Source organism: Trichosurus vulpecula, chromosome 6, assembly GCF_011100635.1.
Source record: "Trichosurus vulpecula isolate mTriVul1 chromosome 6, mTriVul1.pri, whole genome shotgun sequence".
Taxonomy (NCBI): domain Eukaryota; kingdom Metazoa; phylum Chordata; class Mammalia; order Diprotodontia; family Phalangeridae; genus Trichosurus; species Trichosurus vulpecula.
Window position 1 is genome coordinate 222136179 of NC_050578.1, and position 27934 is coordinate 222164112.

At 36.5% G+C, this 27934-nt stretch overlaps 1 protein-coding gene across 2 annotated transcripts in view; it reads left to right on the plus strand.

The window, feature by feature from the left end:
* PIK3C2A (phosphatidylinositol-4-phosphate 3-kinase catalytic subunit type 2 alpha) overlaps nucleotides 1-27934 on the plus strand; it is a 170782-nt gene that overhangs the window by 31871 nt on the left and 110977 nt on the right. For both annotated transcript variants that reach the window (XM_036762752.1, XM_036762753.1), the window contains exon 2: nucleotides 23051-24211. In XM_036762752.1, the coding sequence (XP_036618647.1) occupies nucleotides 23141-24211 (1071 nt within the window). In that variant the 5' untranslated portion in view covers nucleotides 23051-23140. The remainder of the gene's footprint in view (nucleotides 1-23050; nucleotides 24212-27934) is intronic.

The window sequence follows — 27934 nt, forward strand, 5'->3', positions numbered from 1 at the left end:
TCTTTTTAGATATCATCCCTTCATATTCAACTCACCCTGTGCCCTGTGTGTGTGTGTGTGTGTGTGTGTGTGTGTGTATTCCTTCTAACTGCCTAATACTGAGAAAGGTCTTATGAGTTACAAATGTCATCATTCCGTGTAGGAATGAAACAATTCAACTTATAAGTCCCTTATAATTTCCCTTTCCTGTTTACCTTTTTATGCTTCTCTTGAGTCTTGTATTTGAAAGTCAAATTTTCTGTCCACTTCTGGTCTTTTCATCAAGAATGCTTGAAAGTCCTTTATTTCATTGAATGTCTATTTTTTCCCCTGAAGGATTATGCTCAGGTTTGCTGGGTAGGTGATTCTTGGTTTTAGTCATATTCCAAGCCCTCTGTTCCCTTAATGTAGAAGCTGCTAAATCTTGTATTATCCTGATTGTGTTTCCATAATACTTGAACTGTTTCTTTCTGGCTGCTTGCACTATTTTCTCCTTGACCTGAACTCCGGAATTTGAATACAATATTCCTAGGAGTTTTCCTTTTAGGATCTCATTTAGAAGGTGGTATGATCAAAGGAGAGGTGTTTACTTTTAAATTCCTGTTCAGTTTTCTCCAGAGGTTTATCATAGCTAACTTTTCTAAAATCCTATTTATCTCCTTAATTTCTTATTTTATGTTTAGATTTATCTTGTTGAGAGGAGCAAGTCAAGGTTGCCCACTAGTATAGTTTTACTGTCTATTTCCTCCTTTAAAAATTTGGCTGCTTTGCCATTTGCTGCATGTGTTTTGTGTTGTTATTACTTCGTTGTCTTTGGTATCTTCTAGCAAAATGTAGTTCCTCTGTTTATCACTTTTAATTAAGTCACTTTTTACTTTTGCTTTGTCTGAGGGTCATGATTGCTACCCCTGCCTTTACTTTTTTTTTTTTTTTGCCTCAGTTCAAGCTTAATAGATTCTGTTCAGACTTTTTTTTTTCTTTTCATCCTGTGTGTGTGTCTTTCTGTTTCATGTGTGTTTCTTGTAAACAACATATTTTTGGATTCTGGTTTCTAATCCATTCTGTCACCTGCTTCTGTTTTGTGGTTGAGTCCATCTCATTCCCAGTTATGATTACTGTGTATTTCCCTCCATCCTATTTTTTTCCTGTTTATCCTTCTCTGTCTCTCTTTTTACTTTGTTTCTTCCTCTGCCTTTCTTCCTTCTTCCATCCTATTTTTTCCTGTTTATCCTTCTCTGTCTCTCTTTTTACTCTGTTTCTTCCTCAAAGCCCATTTTGGTTCTGACTGCTGCTTCCCTTAATTTGTCTTCCCTTCTATTACCCTTCCCTCCCCTTTTCTCTTATCCCTTTCTCCTCTTACTTCCATGTTGGGTAAGATAAATATGCCTAACTGACTATGTTATTCCCTCTTTGAACCAATTCCAATGAAAGTGAGGTTCAGATGTTGCCTTCCACCCTGTCCATTTCCCTCTGCACTACAAAAGCTCTTCATTGCCCACCTCTTTTATGTGATATAATTTACCCCATTCTTTTTCTCCGCTGCCCCCTTTCCCAGTGCATGTCTCTAACTCAATCCTTAATTTTTTGGGGGTGGGATTATCCCATCATAGTCAACTCACACCCATGTATGTTCTTCCTACTTGCCCTAATAATGATAAAGTTCTTAAGAGTTACAAGTATCATCTTTTTATATAGGAATGTAAATAGTTTAAACATTTTAAGCTCCTTGTGATTTCTCTTTCATGTTTCTCTTTTCATGTTTCTCTTCAGTCTTGTAATTTCAATGTCAAATTTTCTGTTCAGCTCTGGTCTTTTCATCAGGAGTGCTTAAATTTCTCTATTTCATAAGTGTTCATTTTTTTCCCCCTGAAGGATTATACTCAGTATTTCTGGGTAGGCTATTCTTGGTTATAATCTTACCTTCCTTTGTCTTCTAAAATATCATATTCTACTCCTCAGCTACTTTAGAATAGAAAGTGACAAATCTTCTGTGATCTAACTGTGGCTCTATGGTATTTGCATTGTTTCTTTCTGGCTGTTTACTGTGTTTTCACCTTGGAGAATTTGAGGATAACATTCCTGGGACTTTTCATTTGGGGATTTCTTTCAGGAAATGAGGAGTGAATTCTTTCAGTTTCTATTTTAGCTTCTGGTTCTAGAATATCAGGGCAGTTTCCTTCATAATTTCTTGAAATATGATGTGTGTATTTTTTCTTGATCATGATTTTCAGGTAGTCCAATCATTCTTAAATTATCTCTCCTGGATCTATTTTCCAGGTTAGTTGTTTTTCAGTGAGACATTTCACATTTTCTTCCATTTTTTTTCATTCTTTTGACTTTGTTTTACTGTTTCTTGATGTCTTATGGAGTCATTATCTTTCAGTTGCCCAATTCTAATTTTTAAGTAATTATTTTCTTCAGTGAGCTTTTGTACATCTTTTTCCATTCGGCCAATTCTGCTTCTTAAGGAGTTATTTTCTTTAGTGAATTTTTGTACCTCTTTTTCCAGTTAGCCAATTCTGCTTTTTAAAGAGTTCTTCCCTTCAGTGATTTTGTGTTTTTACCATTTGGCCAGTTTTGTTTTGTAAGGTGTTATTTTCTTCAATATTTTCTGTGTGCCTCTTTTACCAAGTTCTTGACTCTTAATTCATAATTTTCTTGTATCACTCTCATTTCTTTTCCCAATTTTCCCTCTACCTCTTATTTGATTTTAAAAATTCTTTTTAGTCTCTTCCAGTTATTCTTGTTGGACTTGTGTTCAATTCATACTTTTTTTTTTCCCTTAAAAACTTTTATGGTAGCTATTTTGACATTGTTGTCTTCTTTTGAATTTGTGATGTGATCTTCCCTGTCACCATAGTAGCTTTTTCTGGTCAGGTTCTTGTTGTTTGCTCATTTTTTTCAGCCTATTTCTTGATTTTTAACTTTATGTTAAAATTGGGCACTGCCTTCAGGGTGGAGAGCACTATCCTAAGCTTCAGTATTTTTGTGTTGCTGTTTTCCAAGCTAGTTTGGGGGTCTTTGAAGTTTTCAGTGCTTCCAAGGTGGTATGATCCAAGGACCATACTCTCTGGTCACTGTTCTTCTGACTTGTGTTCTTGTCTTTATCCAGGAATGGACCTTGATCCTCTGTAGGTGTAAGTGCTAATGCTCCTTTTGGCACTGGAACTGTGACCAGTGCCCCTGCTCTCCTGCAACTGCAAGTACTAGTCTCCTTTCTGCCTTGGAATTGAGACCAGGGCTCTTGGTCTCTTAACCAAATGTACTCTTCTCCATCCTGTAACCAGAGCCCCTGCTCCCCTTCAGTTGTGACCTGAAAATGTGAATGGGCAATGCAGAAGGTTCTGCATTCAGTGCCAGCAAAGGGTCTCCTGTAATCTCTTTCTGATTTCTGACCACCTTATCCTTTCTTGGGTTGAGAGCTCTGGAAGCTCTGCTCCTGTTGCTGTCACAGCCACTTCCAAGGACCATTGGTGGTGTTGCCTGCCCCATGTGCAGCGTTCTAGGTCAACCCTGAACCTGGTGTCCCAGACCTCTCCTGCCAAACTTGGTTATCTTGAACTGGAAAAATGTCATCCTGAGCTTTTGTTTACTCTGCCATTTCAGAATCTGGTTTGCAGTGTTATTTTAAAATTGTTTGGAGTAGAATGTTGGAAGAGTTTAGCAGATTTGCTGCTTTTTCTACACCAGTGTGGTTCTGCCCTCAGTTTATGCCTTTATAAATTAATGAGGGAGTTTTTTTTTTTCTTCAAGCGAATGATAACAATCTGGCTTTTTGATAAGATGACTTTACTGCATTGCAATACTTCTACAGCTTCTGAGTCAGTTTCAGTAAAAGTCAGCTGTTTCTCTTTTAGTGAAGAGGTAAAGGAATCTGTGAACATCTGCTTAGTAGAATTTTGCTGGCTACTAGTAAACCAAAAAGTTCAGTTCAAGGTTTTACAAATGATTTATAACCCTAATCTGCACCTAAGACTTCTTTTTCCTGTTTTCCAGAGACACACTTGGATTTTAAACATCATACAGAAGTCATTTCTGTTTAAAGTCAGAGCCTTATGCCCAGGCTTCTCTCTTTGGAACTCCTTTTTTTTTTTTTTTTTTTCCAGAATGTCTTATAGAGTGGCAGGTATCCCTGTTTTTGGCACTAGTTAAATGAGTACTAGACAATTTTTTCCTCCTTTTGTAACTTGAAAAATGCTAAGCATTTATTTCTAGAAACTTTTGGGGCTGACTTTGTTTTTACTTTTCAATTGTTGACTTATTTATTTCTATATGAAGTAGTAATATATCTATCTTTACAGCCATATGTTCTTGGGCTCTCTGCAAAAACCCTACTTGAATGCCTCCTTGTATTGTGAAGTGTAGTAGTAGACCACAAGCTCTAGCAGATTCTGCCAAACTGCAGAGCCTTTGAGTATGGTCCCAACAACAGACCACCTTCTGTTGAACATCTAGTCTGTCTGAGTACATGTTGGCCATTAGATTTTTTTGTGGTAGTCCAAGCAACAAATAGATGAGAAATATGGAAATTCTCTCTCTCTCTCTCTCTCTCTCTCTCTCTCTAATGCAGCCCTTTGCTATTTCTTCAGTTATGTCTGACAGAAAAGGAAGCAGAGTATGAACATACTTGCAGTTTTTAGATTGACTTGTACACATTAACTTATTGGTATTTTTAAAGTGAGATTCATCTTGTCCAACAGCCAACAACTAATCATTGTTTGAGGAACTGATTTATATGCATATTGAAATTCTTTTTTATAAATAAAGCCTATTGACGTAACAAATTTATGGCTAAATGTAAAAATGAGCCATGGGTTGTCCTTGGAAAGAAAAATAAAGGAATTTATAGAGTTGGCTTCATTATTTATGTAAAATATGAAGAACTATGCATTTGATCATCTTGCCCTGTAGCACTGACTTTAAGTAAACCAACCTCCATTAAGATAATAACATTCTCATCTGTTCCAAAGAATGAAGAACTAGAGAAATTCTTCAAAGAACTTGACAAGATCCTCCAAACCAAGTCAACATATCTCAATACTTGGTGATTTTAGTATGAAAGGGGTCACAGAGAAGGACCAGTTAAAAAGTTGGAAGACTAGTTTGGAATTTAGAAAAATAATAGACCAAAGGCTCATTGTAGATTAGATTAGTTAGAAACCTCATGCTTATATATCATGAATACATTCTTTAAGAAGAGTTAGAGAATTTTGGACTTGGCTTTCAGGACTTTGGGTCTGAGGATGAAAAAGTTAGACAGGTTTGCCTCATTACAGGAAGGTTTCTCATCTCCATGCTTTCAGGAAGTGAATAGGGTTTTTTTTTTTTGGTGGGGGGCAGGGGCAGGGAGTAGATGTTGGCAGTTTGTCAGGAATATTAAAGGACATCATCAGGAGGAAGTAGTCAATGACTATATTGAGATTGTGGTCTAGGTCTCATAAGTAAGTGTAGGCTAGTCTGGGTAGGAGCTTGGAAATTCTCTTGCATGCATTTGGAGCTTGGCATGAGAGCAGAAGGGAGTGAGGAGAGAAACTGCGTGGATTCGTTTGGATAGGCTTTTTATCGGGTTCCCATTGTGGGCTTCTGAGTTCCCACTTGGGTTCTATTTCAGAGTGCCACTGAATTTTACAGTTGGAAATCAAATTGCTACTATAACATAGTACTATAGTACTGTAACATGCTACTATAATATACCTGATAAGTAATCGTCTATTATATATTCAAGGACTATTCCATCACCTGCCAGAAGCCCCCATTGTACTTTTAGACAGCTCTAATTACTGATACATCGGCCCCCTTATTCTTCTTCAAACAAGACATCTCATCTTTACCCTCCAGGTAGTTTACCTGGCTGTCCCCATGCCTAGTATGCTTTACCTCCTGGTATCCTTCAAGTCCCAGCTAAAATCTCATCTCTTCTGGAATCCCAATCCCTCTTAATTTTAGTGCCTTCTTTTTGTTCATTATTAGTTTGTATGTTGCCTCCCACATAGGACTGTGAGCTGATTGTGAGCTCTTTGAGTACAGGGACTATCTTTTACCTTTCTTTGTATCCCTTGTGCTTATAGCAATGCCTAGCACATTGTAGGCACTTAGGATTAACTGATGGACTGAAGGTCTATCATGTGCTAGAGGCATTAGATTTACGATGTTTCCAAAGGGTAGAACGAGAAGCAGTGCATGGAAGTTACAAAGAGGCAAATTTAAGTTAGGTGTCAGAAAAATCTTATGGGAGCAAGTCTTGGTTTTTAAGGAGGGAGGTGATATAGTAAAGAATGACTAGATCTGGCTAAATATATACAGAAGAAATCTGCTGCAGATAACTTTTTTCCTTGTATCTTTTGAGAATGTTTTTTTCATGTACGAGGAAAATGATGAAAACATGAGAAGGGAACAGACAGGCTTTTTTTTTTTTTTGTTACAAGTAGACCACATATTCCTAGTCAACAGCTGACTTAAAGGTTCCCATAGGTTCCCAAAATAGGCAGTACCACCCCTTGGGGGGCACTGGAACTACAGGGGGAGGCAGTGGTAGCCTTGGTTGCAATGGGGGGCCTTGAATAAAAATTAAGGCTAACCTAACCTAAGGGAAGGTGCAGTGAGTAATTTTTTTTAGAGGGAGTAGTAGGTCAAATAAATTTGGGAAACTTTGGTTTATAGGATACAAGATCCCACTGTTATTTTTGGTATAGTTATACAAAAAAAATTTTTCCACTTAAAGCAAGTAATTTTTAAATCCAACAAGGGATTTCTCATGCATATGATGATAATGGCTAAAATTTATATAGCACTTTCTATATGCCAGATTCTAAACTAAGCCCTTTACAGTAATTATCTTATTTGATCTTCAAACAACTCTGGTGGGTAGGTGCTATTGTTATGTCCATTTTACAAGTAAGGAAACTGAGGTAAACAGGTTAAGTGACTTGCTGAGGGTCACACAGGGAGTTAGTGTCTGAGGCTGGATTTGAGCTCAGGTCTTCCTAACTCTAGGCCCAATGCTCTGTCTGCAATACTACCTAGCTTCCCTTTGTTAGAAATAACCGTAGAGGTCAAAGGCCATGAACAATATTTCCCAAATGATGAATTGCAAAGTATTAACAACCCTATGAAATATAGCTTTATATCACTAATAATTTTGTAAATTCAGTTTTATTTTCAGTTCCAAATTTTCTCCTTCCTGTTTCCACCTCCTCCCAGTGAGAAAGCAAGAAAAACAAAACAAAACAAAAAGTAGAGTTCAGCAAAGCAAATAGTTAAGTAAAGCAATTTTCCCTATTAGCCACAACAACAAAAATTTCTCAGTTTGCATTCTGTGTCCCTCACCTCTCTTTCTGAAAGTGGATAGTTTGTTTCATCGTGAATCCTCCTGAATTGTGGTTGGTTTTTAGAGTTCTTAAGTCTTTCAGTTATTTGTCTTTGTAATATTATTGTTATTATATAGATTATTCTTCTGGTTCTTCCTGTTCACTTTATTGTGTATCAGTTCATACAAGTTTTTCCAGGTTTCTCTGAAACTATACCCTTCATCATTTCTTATGGTACAGTGGTATCCTCTCACATTCATCTACCCTAACTTGTTCAGTCATTCCCCAATTGATGGGTAACCCCCTCAGTTTCCAATTTTTTGTCACCATGAAAAGAGCTACTATATTTTTGTATACATGGGTTGTTTTCCTCTTTCTTTCATCTCTTTGGAAAATAGACCTAGTAACAATATCATTTGATCAAAGGGTATTGAACAGTTTATTATCTTTTTTGTCATAGTTCCAAATTGTTCCCCATAATGATGGGAATGTACTTGTTTTTCCATAGGCCCTCCAGCATTTGTCATTTTCTCTTTTTTGTCAGCCTTGCCATTCTGATGGATATGAGATATTACCTCAGAGGCGTTTTAATTTGCTTTTATCTAATTTTTAGTTATTTAGAACATTTTTTCCCATCTACTTATTGATGTCTAGTATTTCTTGCTCTGAAAGCTGCCTGTTTACATATCCTTTGTCTGGGCCTGGAGTTGGGGGGACCTGAGTTCAAATCCAGCCTCAGACATTTGCTAGGTGTGTGACCCTGGACAAATCATTTAGCTGCTACTTGCCTCAGTTTCCTTATCTATGAAGTGGGGATAGTAATAGCACTTACCTCACAAGCTTGTTGTGAGGCTCAAATGAGATAATTGTAAAGCACTTAGTACCTGGCACATAGTAAGAGTTATATAAATTTGTTGTTGTTGTTGTTGTTAAGTGCCAGGCATTCAGAAGTGCTACCAGTTGTCAGAGTATCTGGATTTTTAGTCAAGTGTTTCTCTTCATGAACAATACAAAAGCTGTATCAGTCAGTATAAATCAGTGGAGGATAGTTCTTATCTGTTGTGATTCTGTTTTCTTATCACAGAAATATATTGTTGCATTTGTTACCACTTTCCTTCTTGTTCCAAGGGACTTAGTTTATGTGATAAGTTTCAATGAGATGAATTTCAAAATAATATGCCATTAAAAGAGATATATGAAAATATTGCAGTCCTCTTTAAAAAATCAGCAAGGAATGTATGTCTTATGTTCTGTGTCAGTAAATACTGTTATTAGCAGATTAAATAACAATATTGCAAATTGTGTGGTAATTTAATATTCCCTTTCACACTTATTAAAAACTAAGTAATTATGTATGCTTGTAAAGCATTGTATGCCCTATGGCATATCAAATACTGTATTTGTCCATATAAATAGGTTTACTTTTATTCCCATTTTCCATAAAAGAATGTATACTGTAGCTGCTTGGAATACTGGAAAGCAGTCTTGCAGAAACTATGTATAGACCAATATCTCCCTCCATATACCAAGGTAATGTTCAAATGAATACATGACTTAAACATAGAAGGTGGCATCACATATACATAGGGGAAACAAGGAAGAAATTACCTTTAAGATCTATGGATAGTGGAACGGTTCCTGACCAAATAAGGAATAGAAAGGATCACAAAAGTTAAAATGGACAATTTTGATTACATTTAATTTTTAAAAGTTTTGAACAAACAAAAACAATTTAGCTAAAACTAGGAGGAAAGCAGGTAACTAGGGGGAAAAATCTTAGAAGCAAGTTTCTTTCATAAAGGTTTCTCTCATTTCCAGGAAAAATAGGTTGTCCCAAAAGTCTAAGTGTAGGTTTAAGTTTTAATAACTTAATAAGTTTTAGTAGCTTAAAACTGCACTAAGACTTTTGGGATACCCAAAAATTAAGGATCGGTTAAGGTTCTGATTCAGAATTGTAAAATAAGAGCCATTCCCTAATTGATAAATAGCTCAAAAATGTGAATAAGCAATTTTCTTTTTTTCTTTTTTAAAGTTTTTTATTTTACCAGAACACAAATACAAAATAGAAAATAGAAAAAAGAAACAAAAACATATCATAAACTTAAATATTGAAACTTAAATGTAAAATAAGAAACAAAAAAAAGCATGTCAAAATGTGTAACAATAAATCTTCATTTCAAGAAAGCCTGTATGATAAATAATACACCTTGTGTTGAGAATTGTCCATCTTTTCTTTGCTTCCTTGTGTTTTCTTTTGTTCTCTGCTGTGCACTTTTTAACTTTGTTCTTTTTTTCCCCTCCCCCCAGCCCCCCAGAAGGCTACAATATAATTTAGATATGTTTCTTGATATATACATACACATACAGATATATACATATGCTTATACATATATACATGCATATATAGACATATACTTTCCCAAACATAATCTACTCCTGATCTTTGTTTTTTATGTTTGTACATATCTTTCATTTCCTATCCTTCCTGCCTCCTCTACTTTACTTCTACCCACTACCTTGCCTTCCTATTACTTGCCTACCCGCCTCCTCCACCAACCACCCTGCCCTCCTATTACTTGCCTTCCCCCCTCTAAGGATCCCTCCCCTACCCCCCCATTCCTATTAATCTAAACTCCCTTTACCTATTCCCTCATTCTCCCCTCTAAAAATCCCTCCCTTCTCCTAATCCCTCCCTTGTCCTTTCCCTCCTCACTATACTCCTACCTTTTTATTTCTTCTAAATTTAGAAGACTTTTATACTCTTCTAAATATATATATGTATTGTTCCCTCTTAAACCCATTCCCGATGAAAGTAGGTTACCAGAACTACCAGCCCTCCTCCCCATCTAAATCCTCTGTATCCTTTCTTCTTCTTGCACCTCTTTTGTATAAGATAGTTACTGTTTTTAGTTGTTTCTAAATGGTTTTACTTTTTAAATTCATATCATAGGTTTATCCCCCTCTTTCTTATAAGCTTGACAATAAGAATGTTAGACATACATTTTACATTTTATGTTATATAAAAGGTAAGCAATCTGTTCTTATGAATCCCTTATAAGTCAGTCTTTGGTGTGTACCATATGTTTCTCTTGGTTCTTGTATGTCGAATCTTCTATTAAGTTGAGGATTTTTTTTTAACAAAGTCTTGAAAGTCAGAGGGTATGTCAAATGCCCATTTTTCCTTTCAATATAATACTGAAATTTGAAAGTTATGATATTTTTGGCCAGAGCTCCAGGTCTTTTGCTCTTTGATATATTGTGTTCCAAGACCTGCGGTCCTTTAATGTCTCTGCTGCTAGGTCTTGTATAATTCTCTTTGTGGCACCATCATATTTAAATTGTTTTAATCTTAATGCTTTTAATATTTTATCCTTGAGCTGGGGGTTCTGGAATTTGACTATGATATTCCTATGAGTTTTCCTCATACGATCTCTTTTAAGTGTTGTGTAATGGATTTTTTCTATTTCTACTTCCCTGCCTTGTTCTAATGCTTGAGGACAATTTTCTTTAATTATTTCTGTATTATTGTATCAAGATTCTTTTTTTGATCATGACTTTCAGTTACTCCAATTATTTTATATTTTCTCTTCTTGATCTGTTCTCCAAATCTGTTGTTTTTCTTATAAGATGTTTCACTTTCCCTTCTATTTTTTCATTATTCATGTTTTGTTTAATTTTTTCTTGATCTCTTATAATTTCCCTGGCTTCACTTGGCCCAATTCTGATTTTCAAGGTGTCATTTTCCTCCTTGAGATTCTGGATCTCCTTTTCCAGTTGGTTGATTTTCCTTTCATAACCTTCTTGTTTTTCTTGGATTATTTTTAGTTTTTCCTCCATCTCTGTCATTTGATTTTTAAAGTCTTTCTTTTTGGGCAAGTGACCATTTGACGTTGTTCTTCAGGGCTTTCTTTTACTTCAGTATCCTCCTCTGAGGATGAACCCCGGTCATCTCGATTCCCATTATAGGTTTCTGTAGTTGGATTCTTTCTCCTTTGCCTGTGCATTTTTTTTTTGGTAGTAATAACTTGCTTGTTGTAATCGCCTCTAGCCCTGGGGTATGGGAACTGGTGCCTCTTGCCCCAGATCTTTAGTTCTCTCCTCTAGCCTGGAACCAAAGCCAAAACTGCAACGTTCTGTAAGTGTCCACAGCCAAGGGCTTTCTACCCCACTGCTTCCGCACTCACCGGGTGTGTGCTGGCTACTTCTCACCCCCACTGCTCTTCCGAGCTGAGTCTGGCGTTCTTCATCAGCGGAGGTTTCCGCAGCCTTCCTGGGCTCAAACGCACGACTCCCCTCACTATCCCGCGGTGAAAAGTTCCAGTAGCTGGGGCTGAGGCAGCCTCTCAGACCAACTGACTCTGGGGCTTGCCGCTAGTTGTTTAAAAGGCTTCCCGACTTGTTGTTAAAACGGAGCTAGTGTTTACTCCTGGCGGGGAGCAAACCTAGTCCTGGGGTTCCTCTTCAGATCTTCTCAAACAGTCTGAGGAAAACCCGGGTTGTGCCCCTATTTTTCTTTGTCTCCACCCACACTTTGTTTGCCCTAAGGTGCTGCTTTAACTCTTTTGTGGGGCAAATCTTGAGAGCTTGGAATTTCCTGACCCACTCCGCCATCTTCCCAGAATCCTCCTCCGCAATTTTCTTTGTTTTAAAATAAGTTTCTATTGATGTCTTCTGTTTTTTCATCATCATAGTTATCCCCAGTATCCATCTATCTCCCCCATTTCAGAGAACTATCTGATATATATAAAATAGTAATAAAGAGGAAAAAAATCAGCAAGTGATTGATACATTGAAAAAGTTGGAATACGTGTGCAATGCGCAACACTTGTGGAACTCCCACCTCTACAGAGGTGTGAGTTTAGGGGCATCCTCTCATATCTCTTCATTCAAGTCATGCTTGATCTTTATTGTTTCATTACATTCACTTTTTGATTTTTTTTTTTTTTGGTGTATGGTTCTTTCCATTTACATCAATGTCATTATTCTGTGTACTATTTTCTTGGCCTTGCTTCCTTCACTCTATTGGTTCATATAGATCTTTCTGTGCTTTGCTTCTCTGTTCATCACATATGTTATTTCTTAGAGTACAATAACATTCCATTACATTCATGTACCACAATTTGTTTAGTCATTCCCCAGTCAATAAGCATCTACTTGTTTCCAGTTCATTGCTATCACAAAAAGTGCTGTTATAAATATTTTGGTGTATATGTGGGCTATCTTCTCATTGATGGCTTCCTTGGAGTATATGCCCAGGAGGAGAGTCTCTATTTCAAAGGGCATAGATGTTTTGGTTACTTTAATTGCATAACTCCAAATTACTTTGCAAAATGGTAGTATCATTTCACAGCTCCACTAACAATTTATTAGTTTGCCTATCATTCCACATGGCAGGTAGGTGGCACAGTGGATAGAGTGGTAGTTCTGAAGTTAGGAAGACTCATCTTCCTGAGTTCAAATCTAACCTGAGACACTCACTAGCTGTGTGATCTTGGGCAAGTCACTTAATCCTATTTGCCTCAGTTATTCAACTGTAAAATGAGCTGGAGAAGGAAATGGCAAACCACTCCATTATCTTTGCCAAGAAAATCCCAATTGGAATCATGAAGAGTTAGATACAACTGAACAGCAACAACAACAATTATTCCACAATCTGGCCAATATTGACTATTGACATTTTTTGTCTTCTTTTGCCAAGTGTGAGGTGAAACTTCAGGTTTGATTTGATTTGCATTTCTCTTATTATTAGTGATTTTTGAAGCATTCTTTCATATGGTTGTAAATACTTTGTAATCCTTTTATGGAGGGTTCTTTGTTCATATCCTTTGACCGTTTATCTGCTGGAACAGGCAATTTTTAAAGGAAGAAATCTAAGCTATCAATAGCTATGTGAAAAAACTGTTCCATCTCAACAGTAGAGAAATTATTAGACTTATAGAAAGTGATAGAAAAGCAATTGAGGTTCTACCTCACACCCATCAGATTGGCAAAGTTAATAAAAAAAGGAAAATGGCAAATATTGGAGGGGCTGTTGGAAAGCACTTTTGGTGCTTTAAAGCACTATTGGTGGTGCTGTGAATTGTTCTAGCCATTCTAGAAAGCAATTTGAAGCCATAACCCCTAAATTACTAAATTGTACATAATCTTTTTGGAAGAAAAATATTAATTTTAATACTGTATATTGTTTTTACTTATCTACCAGAAACAATTTTATTTAATTTATCATTTATCTATATTTAAGCACTTCTAGCTTTGGGGAAGAGATGCCCACATTGACATAGTTTCCCAAAGCCTTCAACCTGACTCTCTGCCATCTTGAACAAGGAAAAGACTACAGTATATAAAAATAAAAATACAGTTCAGGTTAACATTCTAAATATCCTCATGGAATAAACAAAGGAATCTCCTCTTTTCTATTTAGTTAAATTTGGTTATATTCTCCTAAGAAAAGCCTTTTTTTATCCTTTATCATCCACCTTTCCAAAAGTCTTTTTCAAGGATTTTGGAAAGGTTTTTTAGAGAGAAATATTTTTTAATATTTCTAAGAAAGTAAAAAAACAACTTTTTCATATGCTTCCATATCTTTAATCTAGTAATTCTACTATTAGGCCTATATCCCAAAGAGAAAAAGGAGCTGTATGCCCAAGACTGTTTATAGCAGTTCTTTTTGTAATGGCAAGGGACTAGAAACTAAGGGGATGCCCATAAATCAGAGAATGGTTGGAGAAAGAAATAATGAAAGGGGTAGTTTCAGAGAAACTTGGGAATACTTGTTTGAACTGATGCAGGGTGAAATGGGCAGAACCAAGACAGCAATTTATAAAATAATAGCATTGTAATACAAAGAAATTTGAAAGACACTGATCAATGCAATGACCAATCATGATTTCAGAGGACTGATAATGAAGCATGCTTTTATTGTTGTTCAGTATTTGCAGTCAGATGCAGTACTCTTTGTGACCATATTTGGTGTTTTCTTGGCAAAGATACTGGAGTGGTTTGCCATTTCCTTCTCTAGCTCATTTTATAAATGAGGCAACTGAGGCAAAGAGGGTTAAGTGATTTGCCCAGGGTCACACAGCTAGTAAATGTCTAAGGCCAGATTTGAACTCGGGTTTTCCTGACTCCAGACTCAGTGCCCTATCTGCTATGCCACCTAACTGGCCCAATCAAACATTCCACCCCCTTCTAATAGAGAGATGGTGGACTTAGGGTGTAATGCTATTGTGTTTGTATATATGTGTGTATGCACATATGATATGCATATCTATATATGTGTGTATAGATATGCAAACATATATTTATATTTACACATATATGATATAGCTAATATTGGAATTTGTTGCTTGACTATGCATATTTGTTATAAGAATTTTAAAAAAAATTTCCAGTACTTAGCAGAGCACCTGGCATATAGAGGGTACTTAATAAATGCTTGTTGAGTTGACTTTTTTCAATGGGGAAGGAGGTAAAATAGATTTTTGCACCTGAAAAAAAATTAAGTTTAAAAGTGTAGATTGTAATGGTAAGTTTCCCAAGGACTAAAAGTAGTTGCATGTTGGCAATTATGTTACTTGGATTTTATATTATAGTATTTATCTATATTACATTTATTTAAGAAGTTATAAAAAGGAGTTGATTTACTGACACTATATATTCATACTCTCAAATAAATATAAATATATAAATATAATATAAAACATAAATAAATGAATAATAAATATAAAAAAAAAAGGAAAACCTTTCTCGTGGCTATCTTGTATTCTAAGACAAGAAAACACGTCAGTAGTTTGGCATCTGTTTCACAATTCTTTCTCTGCCAGATTTGAATTTAAAATGATGGGGAGAGGGGTGTGCTTTTAATTAATTCTTCTTTTCGGTTACTCTAAAAGTTAAACTGGATATTGTTGTAAAATGTATAATAAAAACCTTTCAAGGGCTTTTTAAGTGGCTGCACTCTATGAGTTCTCTTCGCTGGATTACTTTAATGTTGGGAAAATGTTGGCAGATGATATACAATCCTTGTTGAAAAACAAGATATGTTCACTTTGTCTCAGGTTAGATTGAGAGTTCTGTTATTCATTTTGCATGAACATGCAAGAAATTACTTCCTGATAAATATTTGTCTTCAAATGAAGTTTTATTTTCTTGAAAAGTAAAGCACAGTCTAAAAATAGCTGAAACTCAACATTAGACTTGACTATGGATTTGCAAATATACTATAAAAGCAGTCCTTAAATCCTGTTACCAGGTGGGCATTATGTGTCTGAAATCTTGTTAGAATTGTACCAGAAAAAGAGTTAATATTAAAATAATAGCTGATAATTTCATTGTTTGCCTTCCAGTAGCTAGGAATATTCCTTAATGCATCACTTGGTTCACTGAGGGAGCAACTAAATTAGGGTTGAGGAGAAGTACGTATAACAATCATTTATAGCATAATAGATTTTAAATCCTGGTTTTGTTACTTTTCCTGTGGATTAGTTAAGATTCAGTTGAGCTACTCAAAGAAAGACCATTCATTTTCTTGTAGTGAAACAAGCTCATCAGAATTCTGGTGTTTCTTTTTCACAGTAACTTTACAGTGTTTGAATTTGGTAACCAAAACTATACTTTAACTGACCGTAATGATAAAGGAAGAGGAATTTACTTTAAATTCTTTTACTCTTTGAAAAATCCTCAATTATAATATATCTGTTGCCATTAAAAAAAAGCTGGCATTTACACTGTGACTTAAACTTTGAAAAGCACTTTGCAGAGTTTCATGAGGTAAGTACTATAACTATTCTCATTTTACAAATGAGGAAACAGAGATTCAGGGAAATTAAGGGATTTGACCTACTATGTAATACCTGGATAGTAGCCTCCTTTTACTACATTCTCTCTGCACCACTTCCCCACTTTGACCATGTTCTGTCCTCAGTTTTTCTCTTGTAATTAACTAAGTCCACAAGGTACTGTTTGTCACCCTGGAATTCTTTGCTCTCTTGGCCTTTGTTTATATTCTGCTAATCCTTAACTCTGGAACACTCTTCATCATTTACCTACTCTGTTCCTATTCCAGAGCTACTGAACATTATTGGAGAAAGTCACACAAATTTGCCAACTTGGAGCAACTACAACTTCATATTATTCAGTCTCAACTAGGACCTCATTACTGTGCAGTAGATATTTTGTTCTTACCTGATTGATTTCTATCATTCTCTCCAAGGTAGCTAATTCCAGATTATGGCTTAGTCTCTTACTTTACTGAGAAAATTGAGGCCATCTGTCATGAAACTTTCCCTCACTATTGACCTGCTCCACACTTAAAAACCTTTCCACATCTTCACCCATACTTTCTTTGGTTCTAGTTTCAGGAATTAAGGTAAGACCTCCCTCATGCCAAGGCTACTCCTCTATTTGTATCCTTGATTCTGTTCCTTCCTGTCTATTTTAGGAGCTTTTTCAGAATTAGTATTCACAGAAATTTCTTTTTTCTAACTTTGTACAGTGCTATTTCCATTTAATCATGCTACTTATTACATAATTGGTGCTTAATAAAGAGTATGAAATTTATTAAAATTTTATAGTCAAGAAGTATAATCTTACATTTTTTTCCTTTCAGAATGAGAACTGGGTGAATTAGTAAATAAAAGAAAAATTTTTATTTTGAAAATGATTGTTAATTTGACAAACATCAATCATGAAGGTTTTACGTTGAAGCTCTTTTATTTCTTCTTCCTTTTTTTTTTTTGTCTCAGTCATGACCTCTACCCTCCCTTTTTGCAAAAAAAAGAAAAATGGTCCTCTTCACAAGCTTATTGTATGTTGTGTATTTAAGTTTCATTATGTACCTGTAGTCCGTTGTTTCTTTACAGGGAGTTTATTTTCTCTTGGTTCCCTTCCTTCCTGTTTGAACATTTTTACTCTGTTTCCTTTGCTGGATCTTCATCCATATCATGCCTACTAACAGTGGAATTACCCCAAAACTCTGTCTTGGGCTCTGTGCTTTTTTTCCTCTATACTATTTCATTTGGTGGTCTCATTAGTTCTGATGATTTCAATTATCATCTGTATATAGATGATTCTCGGATTTACTTCTCCAAACATAATCTCTCTCCTGACTACTAGTCTCACATCTCCAACTACTTTTTAGACATCTTAAAGTAGATATCCTATAGACATTCTAAATTTAACTTTGCCGAAATTGAACTCATCATCCCCCCCCACCCCACTCCCCTTTTCTTAATTTCCCTAATACTATTCAGAACATCACCATTCTCCCAGAACCCCTAGGTGGATATCATCCTCAACTCCTCACTCTCATCCCCAGTATCCAAACTCTTACCATGTCTTGACATTTCTTCTTTCATAACATCCTTTTTTTTTTTAAGGAGTGGTAATTAAATTTTATTTTGCCCTGCTAAAGCAAGTTGTTGATTAACAGCGAACAAAAAAGTAGATATGTTCTAGTGGTTGGTACTGTAGTGTAATAAGCATTTGCTGTTTTAAACATTAGACAAGATGAAATTTCTTTTGGTCAGTGTATGTACTCTCCTCTGATGGCCCCTAAGAAGCCCTCATGTTTAAAAAAAAAAGATAAATGCCATTCAAAGAAGGATAAAATTAATTCAAAGCAGTCTTCAAGGAAATAAGTCCTTTAAGATTTCATTTAAAAATCCTATGTTGAATGTATAGTAGCAAAATGAGAATTTAATGTGCCTTAAATCTGTTTTAAAAATAAGCAATCTAAAAATATTTATTTCAGTTTTATGGTCTAGATTGTGACCCCCTTCTGTCCTCTGACATTGCCACCACTTTGGCACAGACCCTCATCACCTGGACAATTATTCTGGTTGGTGTCTTGCCTCAATTTCTCCTCACTTTAATCTATGTGCCCCTTAGCTGTCAAATTGATCTTCCTAAAATGCATTTCTCAACATATCACCTCCCTATTCAGTAAGTGTCAGGGTCTCTTGTTAGTACCTCTAGGATTCATTCCCTTTCAAAGCCCTTTGCAACTTGGCTTCTTCTTACTGTTTCATACGTGTAATTCCCCTGCATGTATTCTGTGATTCAGTGACAGAGGCCTTTTTGTTATTCCTCATATGCAATGCTCCCATCTCTTTTTCACTGATTGTTTCCAGGGTCTGGAGCACTGTCCCTCCTCATCTCTGGCTCCTGACTTTCTTGAAGTTTCAGCTAAAGTCTCACCTTCTGCAAGAAACCTTTACCAGTCTTCCTTTTAATGACTTGCCTCTGAGACAATCCTTAGTTGTTATACCTCTGGTTTGTAAATAGTTGTTTTTTGCATGTTTTTCCCACTCATTAAACACTGAGTTCCTTGAGAAGCAGGAGTTTGGTTTTTGCCTTTCTTTGTATCCCCAGAGCTTAGCAGTATGCCTGGCATATAGTAGGAACTTAATAGAGTGTCTGTTCGTCATAGATTATGTATATTAGGCTTTTGGAGTCATGATTGGTAGTTGCATTGGTCAGCATTAAGTCTTTCAGAGTTGGAAAAGTTTTATTTTTTAGAGTGCAAAAATGTAAACACCGATTTTGAGGTCTTTGAGGAACAAGAGTAAATTCTAGGATGCTGAAAGAAAGAAGGGTGCTATCTTTTGGTGGAAACTCTTCTATCATTTGAGATGATAGGGCAGCCCTGAACATATTTTTCACAAAAGAGATGTAGCTTCACTTTTCAAAATAGTTTAAAGTTGGCTTTAAAACACCGTTTTTGTATTGATTTCCAATGTGAAATTGGGGGTGCATTTCACTGGAAAACATTCTGTGATAGATGGAGTTCGAATGTTTGCTCAGGAATGGCTGTAGATAACTATCCCTTAGCAGTGGTATAACAAATGATGCCATTCCCTTTCTATTTTTTTAAAAATGAATTTATTTTTCATTTTTAGTTTTCAGCTCTCAGTTCCACAAGTTTTTGGGTTCCAAATTTTCTCTCCCTGCCTCTCTTCCCCTCTGCCCCCTCAAGACAGCATGTAATCCAGTGTAGGTTCTATGTATACCTTCACATTGAACTTATTTACATAATAGTCCAGTTGTAAAGAAGAATTATAACCAATGGAATGAATCATGAGAAAGAAGGAACAAAATCAAAAAAGAAGGGAAAAAAAAGAGAGCAAATAGTTTGCCTCAATCTGCATTCAGACTCTGTAATTCTTTCTCTAGATGTGCATAGCTTTTCCCATCATGAGTCTTTTGGAGCTGTCTTTGAACCTTGCTTTGATGAGAGGAGCCAAATCTATCCAAGTTAGTCCTTACAGATACTGTGTGTCTGTAATGGCATATAATGATCTCCTGGTTCTTCTCCCTTCACTCAGCATCAGTTCATATAAGTCTTTCCAGGTTGTAATGAAGTCTGTCTGCTCCTCATTCTTATAGCACAGTAGTATTCCATTACATTCATATGCCACGATTTGTTTAGCCATTCCCCAATTGATGGGCATCCCCTTGATTTCCAATTTTTTGCCACCACAAAAAGAGCTGCTATAAATATTTTTGTACATACTGGTCCATTTCCCACTCGTGTGAAGTGGTATTGCTGGGTCAAAGGGTATGCACATTTTTATAGCTCTTTGGGCATGGTTCCAAATTGCTCTCCAGAATGGATGCCATTCCCTTTGTAGCTTTTTTTTTCTGAATTTGTAATTTTATCATTATACTTTCCATTGTGTAGACAACTTTTTTGTGTCCTTTTGGCAGTTTGGTGAAGTCTCCTCAGAATAATAATTTCAAATGCATAAAATTAAATACAATGGAATACAAATGAAGCCAAAATATAAAAACAAAAACATATTCATGGATCCTAGGTTAAGAACCCCCAGTGGGATTTCTTCCATTGTGGATGTGAAGGGAGAATCCTTGTTCCATGAACTTTGCTCCTCACTTCCCTTTGTTGTCAAGGTATTTATAATACCTATAATAATATAATATACTAGTGGCCTTAGGGTCACTATCTCCTCAGAAAGACTTAATTAAGGCTGAAGTTGTAGACACTTTCACATCAGTTTGTTTCCTGTTTTGTCAATTGTGTAAGTTAAATGTTTTGTGCTTTTGATTCAGATTAAGGAGTACTTGTGGTTTTCAAACTGCTCCACCAAATCTTTCATCAGATCAATCAGTTAGTCACCTGATTATTAAGAGCCTACTATGTGCCAGGTACTGTACTAGTAGTTGCTGGGAATATAAAGAGAGAAACTGAAATAGGCCTTGCACCCCAGGACCTTGTATTATCTTAAGGCAAACAATATCCACATAGGTAAGTAAATGCAAATATATACAAAGTAAGCAGGGAGGGTGTGTCAGACTCTTTAGATTCCTGGGCGCCCTGCTGTTGGAGTCTCATCAGGAGTCCAAGAAAGATAGGAAGAGTAGGAGGGGAAGGGGGTAAGAGAAGGGGGATGGTGATAGAAAGGAGGGCAGTTGGGGGAAGGGGTAGTCAGAAGCAAAACACTTTTGGGGAAGGACAGGAGAGAGAATAGAATAAATGGTGGGGAATAAGATGGAGGGAAATACAGTTAGCAATAGTGATTGTGAAAAAATTTTTGAAGCAAGTTTCTCTGATAAAGGCCTCATTTCTCAAACATGTAGAGAACTGAGTCAAATGTATAAAAATAAGAGCCATTCCCCAATTGATAAATGATCAAAAGATATGATTGGTTTTCAGATGAAGTAAAGCTATCTATAGCCATATAAAAATAACTCACTCTTGATTGAAGAAATGCAAATTAAAACAAATCTGAGGTACTAACTCATACCTATTAGTTTGGCTAATAGGACAGAAAAGGTAAATGACCAATGTTGGAGGTGATGTGGGAAAAGTGAGACATTAATACACCATTGATGGAGTTGTGAACAATTCAACCCTAGTATAGAGCAGTTTGGAACTATGCCCAAAGGGCTATAAAGCTATGCATGCCCTTTAACCTAGCAATACCACTACTAAGTCTATATCACAAAAGAAATAAAAAGGAAAAGGAGTTCGGAGCTCAAATTTTAAAAACGAATGTTAAAAATTGTTTTTACATGTAACTAGGGAAAAATAAAATACTGTATAATAATAAACCAAGGAACAGCTCTATGGAGAAGGGGGTAAGCCAGCGAATCCCTATACAGACGGTTCTGGTGGGCCATTGTGCAGACCTAGTAAACTTAATGTGAATTTGCCCACAGGGAAGGAAGGAGGACGACCAAAAGAGGCTACACCCTTTGGAAGGAGGGGTCCCTGCTTATGGTTCAAGGACAGATGGGGGCAGGAGAGACTGAGAAGAGGTAGCAGGAGGGGGAACATGCTGGGCTGGAGCCAGCCCCTTGGTGGCTTGGCTAAAATAGAGAGGTAAGAAGGGAGGTGGAGCAGGCTTGGACACAGATGAGCTTGTGACTGGTGTATAGTACTCAAGTGTGGGGAAGATACTCATAGGGGCCAATTGCCTGCTGGTGGGCCAGAGCAGTGCCAAAGGTCTTCTCTCTCATTGATAGTGATCCCAAGTCAAGCAGGTTCTTAATGTACCTCCCTTCTGCTTTCACTTGGAGGGTTTTTAGGGGGGGCGGGGATGGGGAAGTAGGAGGCCATGGAGCGCAGTACTGTACAGTAAGGTATTTTTTAAAAAAACTTATTTCTTTCGGAATCCTTTACCTAAAGTCTAAAAGTGAGAATTTTCTGTACTCATTTTCGCCGGATCTCTTTCCTACTGGTTGCCTCTCTGCTGTTCTGTGGTGTTACGAATATTCCTCCACCTGTTAGAATTGACCCTGCATATTGTCCCTGTCTCTAATAACCTGGAGCTAGGCTTAGCCTGCTTCCTAACCTAGAGGTTACCATTACCATCCTGCTTTTCTGGCCTTTTTCCTATTCCTTCAAACTGGTATCACATACAGCATTTGCTTGCTTTGGACTCTTTGGACCTCTCTGCTCTTGCCTTGGCATTCTAATTTTCACATATCATCAGACACATAGTCAAGTGAGACTGATAGTAAGATCATCTCTTTACCCTGGTCGATCTTTTTTTTGGTCCCATTGTTTCAGTTCTGTCTGCATGGTATCTCTACTCCTTTCTTTTCTCACTTAATTAAAGTTCTGTTTCTCACCTGGATTGTTGCCTTACAGATTTCCCTTTTTGTGCTCCATCCACCTTGTTACTGCTTCCAGATTAATCAATCCTAATCAATGCTTTTAATTAATTGTGTCTCAACCTGAATGAAGGAAGGAAAAAAGGAAAGAATGGAAAAACATTGATTAGATTCTTAATATGTTCTTGGTAGTGTGCTAAGCACTGGGAATACAATATAAAAGTGAGATAATTCTGTCCTTAAGGAGCTTCTAATTAGGGGAAGGCAACACATACTGGGGACAGATGGCTAGGGAAAGGAGATGAATGCCAAGAAGATTGCCTGAGTAATGAATGTGTTACCATTCTCTTGGTCCCAGAATAGGGTAAGGCAGGGGTGGGGAACTTTTGGCCTCAGGGTCACATGTGGCCCTCTAGGTCCTTAAGTTCGGCCCTTTGACTGAATCCAAACTTCACCGAACTAATTCCCTTAATAAAAGGATTTGTTCTGTCAAACTTGGACTCAGTCTAAAGGCCAAACCCAAGGATCTAGAAGACCACATGTGGCCTTGAGGCCACAGGTTCCCCACTCTTGGGGTAAAGGTTACATAATCTACAGTAAGCGAAATATTTTCTTTTTATATTTAAATATACTGCAAAATTATTAAATGAATTTTAAGAACCTAATTGAAATTTTTTTCCCCCTCTGTATAGGTGCATCTGGTTTATTCCTCAGGACCTACAAGACAGACTTGTTTAGAAGAAGATAGGTTTGCCCTTTTAAATGGACATCCTTTGTACAGCATGGCTCAGATATCCAGTAACAATGGGTTTAAGCAATGTTCATCCTCCCCTTTGGGGCCAGCAAAAACTAAAGATGTGGACAGAGAAGAAGCATTACAGATGGAAGCTGAGGCTCTAGCAAAACTGCAAAAAGACAAACAAGTGGTTGAAAATCAGAGAGGCTTTGAATTGTTAAGTAACCCTGCTCAAAAATCGCAAGAAATTCATAAGGACTTTGATCTCATGGTGTTTCCTGAATCAGATTCACCCAAAAGTGCTGTAGACATTGATATTGAAAAGCTTACTCATGCTGAATTTGAGAAACTACTGCTGGATGACAGCTTTGAGGCTAGTAAAGCACCAGCAATGCCAGTTACTCCTGTCTTGAGCCCTTCCTTTTCTGCACAGTTTTATCTACAGCCTACTATTCAGAGAGGACAATGGCCACCTGGATTACCTGGGCCTTCCACTTGCACTTTACCTTCTATTTATCCCTCAGCTTACTGTAAACAGTCTGGTGCATTCCAAAATGGCTTCAATCCAAGCATGTCTACATTTCCATCTACAGAACCTATTTATTTAAGTCTTCCAAGACAATCCCAGTACATTTCATATCCTTTGACACCTACTACCCCTTTTCATCCACAAGGAAGTTTACCCATTTATCGTCCAGCAGTCAGTCCTGAAATGGCAAAACTGTTTGACAAAATAGCTAGCACTTCCGAATTTTTAAAAAACGGTAAAGCAAGGACTGATTTGGAGATAAGTAATACAAAAACTACTGTCAGTAATCTACAAGGGTCCCCAAAGTCTGATGATATTAGTAAATTTGACTGGCTAGACTTAGATCCTTTAAGTAAACCTAAAGTGGAGAATGTGGAGGTGTTGGACCATGTCGAAGAGAAAAATGCTCCAGTTTTAACAGCAGAAGATCCTTGGGATGCTGTGCTTCTTGAAAAGAGACCACCAGCAGGTTGTCATCCTGAAAAAAAAGTGAATGGAAAATCCCTTTTGTCGTCAACAGTAACAAGAAGTCATTCTTTAAATATTAGATCAACTCAGCTTACAAAAGTCCAAGGCCAAGTATCTCAGGTATGGTCCTTTCAAACTAACTTCAAAATAGAGTATTTTAAAGCTGAGTTCATTTTTAAATGAATTTCATGGCTTAAAAGTAATAGAATTATGTACTTTTACAAAACGATTGGAAATTTATGTTTTACTCTTTGTGCTTTTGCTACCAATAATGAAAAATCCAGGCCAGAAAGCCTTCTTTGACTTGCAGGATTTTGAACAGTTTAGAATTTTTTTTTTTTTAAAAAGCTGATTTACTCTTGAATGTTAATAATAGTGTTTTCTGCAGTTAATATATAAAATTGTGTCTCTAATTTCTTAAATTCCTTCTAAACTAAATATAACCAATTAGGCAGGGATGTGAGTAAGTGGCTATTTAACAATTAGGATTGGATCTTCATCACTTCAGACTTATCCTCTTCCTTCTTTCTTAAAAAATGAATTCCAAGGTAACACTAATAATATATTAGAGACTGTGCTGTGGTGAGTTCTGTTAGATTCACAAGTATTTGTCTATCATTTTAGTTACAAGAATTATTTAGTTAATATTTTAGCTGGATGTTAACAGACTGTTAGCTAGGTGTTAATAGGCAGCCTACTACAGCGCTTCACCCATAGTTTAAGAAGTGCTGAAAGGGATCATATTGAAAAAGTTTAAAAAAGCCCTGGCCTAGAGTATATATTGGGTAGTGGGCTGGACTTGGAAGTCAGGAAGACCTGAGTTGACTCCTGCTTTAGACACTCACTAGCTGTGTGACACCAGGCAAATTAATCACTTTTGAGCCTCAGTTTCCTGGTCTTTAGAAAGAATGCTTTGGCTTTTGGTCTCTAAAATCCTTTCTAGCTCAAAACTTGTGATCCTGTGTTCTGACTTAAGAATTTGATACTTTTTCTAATGTTTAATTGTGTTTTTTCATCAGAGCTTAGCAACAAATTAAATTTCCATTTAGCAATATGTGAAAAAGTATACTTAATCCACATCATAGATTAAAAAATATAAACCATGTGTTAAGGATCTCTGTAGTTATATAGCTGGTATATTCTATAGTATATGTTGTCCTAGCTAGTAACTTTTTGGTTTTTTTTTTTCTCTAAAATAAATGAAGGGTCTTAATTTTTAACTTTTAATACGGAAGTATAGTATATTGCATTAAGGTCTCATTGATGTAGTTTTTGGTATTTTAACTGTTTTGTTGAGATTTTTGTAACTAGGTAAAGTGACTGTTAATGAAAATTAACATGTGCAAAAATAGTTGTCTTCCTAACAAAATATTAGATTAAAAGATAATAATAGTTCTTAACTAGAACAGGTATGCTGGTGTCATGATTAGGTTTGCCTGATCTTAGCAGCACACTCTAATAGTAACAACTAGTAGTTTATAATCTCATCATGCTTTAATATTTTATTAAACATTTATTCCTCTGCTTTAATCCTCTTTGGATTTCATATATTAGCTAGCAGAGTTGAACTGCATCACCTTTTGCCATTTGATTGAACAGCAAAGAAAACTGTAGCAATTGCTAAATTGCCCAGAAAAAAATGAAAGTAAATATTTGCCATGTGTAAGGCAAATTTTAATAGGCTTATGGAAAAGGAAAAAAAAGTCCAAAATAGAATCAGGTAAATAATGCATTCGAAGTAATGTTATGGGGGGAGCACTGGATTTGAAGTTAGAAAACATTAATTTCTATCCTGGCCATGTAGGACCATGGACAAGTTATTTAGCCTCTCTGGGCCAGTTTTCTTATCTGCAAAATGAGGAGGTTGGACTTGGTGAGGATGCTGGTACCCAGCGATGGATAATCAATCACGCAGAGTGAGATAAGTCTCATTTCACCCTCCTTGAGACATCCAATCATGTGTATTGACTCAAACACAACCACATTTACTTTGTTAAGCTTGATTTAATTCTACACAAAAATTGTGCATGAGTCTGAGTATCTTCAACATTCCCTTTTCTGTTTCAATCAATAAACACGTATTAAGTGCAAAACTCATTTGATACCTGTTGCTCCCCCACACTTTCTTTTAGCTTTGTATTTTCTTCTCACATACCCTAGTTATGAGGAATAGCAAATTTCTTCCTCCTTTCCCCTCTTCAAACCCTCAGAACAGAACAAATCCACCCCAGGTTTTCTGTTTTCCTTATTTAATTCTGTCAATATCCTTTGAAGATATTAAGGTTCTGAGGAGATGTGTTATATTAGAATGTTCATATTAGAATGTTATATGGCTATACTATCAGGCAACTTTTAATTACTCATATACATTTGCCTTTCTAGATTTTGTTGGACTCTTATGTTTATAGTTCAGAGTTTCTACTTAGGTATGGTTTTTTTTTTTTTTTCATCAGAAAGGCTTGAGAATCTTACATTTGATGTACTTTTTTTTTTTCTTTGTAGGATTATATTTAGCTTTTCAGGGTAAGTTATTCTTGGTTGTAAGCTTATCTCTTTTGCTTTTTGGAATATGTATCCCAAGACCACCTTTCATTTATTTTAGAAGCTGCCAGGTCTTTGTGTGATTCTGTGTTTCCTCCGAATTGATTCTTTCTGGCTGCTTGCCAGGTGCTTTTCCTTAATGCTTTCTTCTCTCTTTGATATTCTCTCTTTGATATTTCTGGAACTTTTCCTTTTGGAGTTTCTTTCTGGAGGCGATCATTGGATTCTTTCTTTATTTACCTTCTGGTTCTGATAGACCTGGGTAGTTTCCATTTATGATTTCTTGACATATATTGCATAGACTGCTTTTTTTTCCCCTATTACAGTGTTCAGAGAATATAGTGACTCTTAAATTATTTCTTCTTGACCTGTTTCCTGGTCAGTTGTTTTGATTTTAGCTATCTCAAATTTTCTTTCATTTTTTCAGTCATTTGGCTTTCTGTTCTAATATTTCTTGCTGTCTCATGGAGTCAGTTATTTCTGTTTGGTTTATTCTGTTTTTCAGGGAGTCTGTTACTTGCATGAAGTCTACCACTTTATGTTCTAAGTTGTTTATTTTCCTTCCAATTCTTCCAGAGCTTTTATTTCTTTCTCTTTTTGGAAATCTGCTGCTTCATTTCTTCTGGGTATTTATGTAGTACTTCTGGGAAATCAATTTTTTTTTCTATTCCGAATCACTGCTTCTAGTTATTAGAGTAAATCTCTCCTTTGTGGAGGAAATCCTTAGATCTACAATTTTTTTTTATATATTGATTGGTGTTTTATTTATTGTCTTTCCAGGTTCAGTTCTGAACTGGGACTTTGTAGCTGGGGCAATTTCCCTTGGCTCCTGTAATTTTGGGTAGTGCAGTGGCCCTTAATTGACCTCCCTTGGGTTCTTGATGTGACTTCCTCCTCCCAGTGTTAGGCACCCCCTGGAACTTTGAGAACAGTGGGTCGTCAGGGCCCTCCAATGTCTTAGGATAAGAGAGTTAGAATTAGAGTCCTTAGAGTCCCTGTATCTGGGCTATTCTGGTCTGAACACTACAGTACCTGCTCTGGTCACATTACCTTTCTCGGTGGCTTCCAAGCACATCCTGGGGCTTTTGGGGAGACTTCTCTTGCTGCCTCCTGATGAAGCTTTGTAGGCTGGAGGTATCTCTGATCCCTTGCTGTTTATACTTAAGGTGGGGGGCGGGGCTGGGCTTGTTTGCCTTGGGGCAGCCCCTTTTCCTATTGTTCATGGGCTTCTAGCTGATTTTGGTAAGGAGGGGGAGGGAGACCTTTACTGCATTTCTTTATTATTCTGTCTAGTGCAAACTT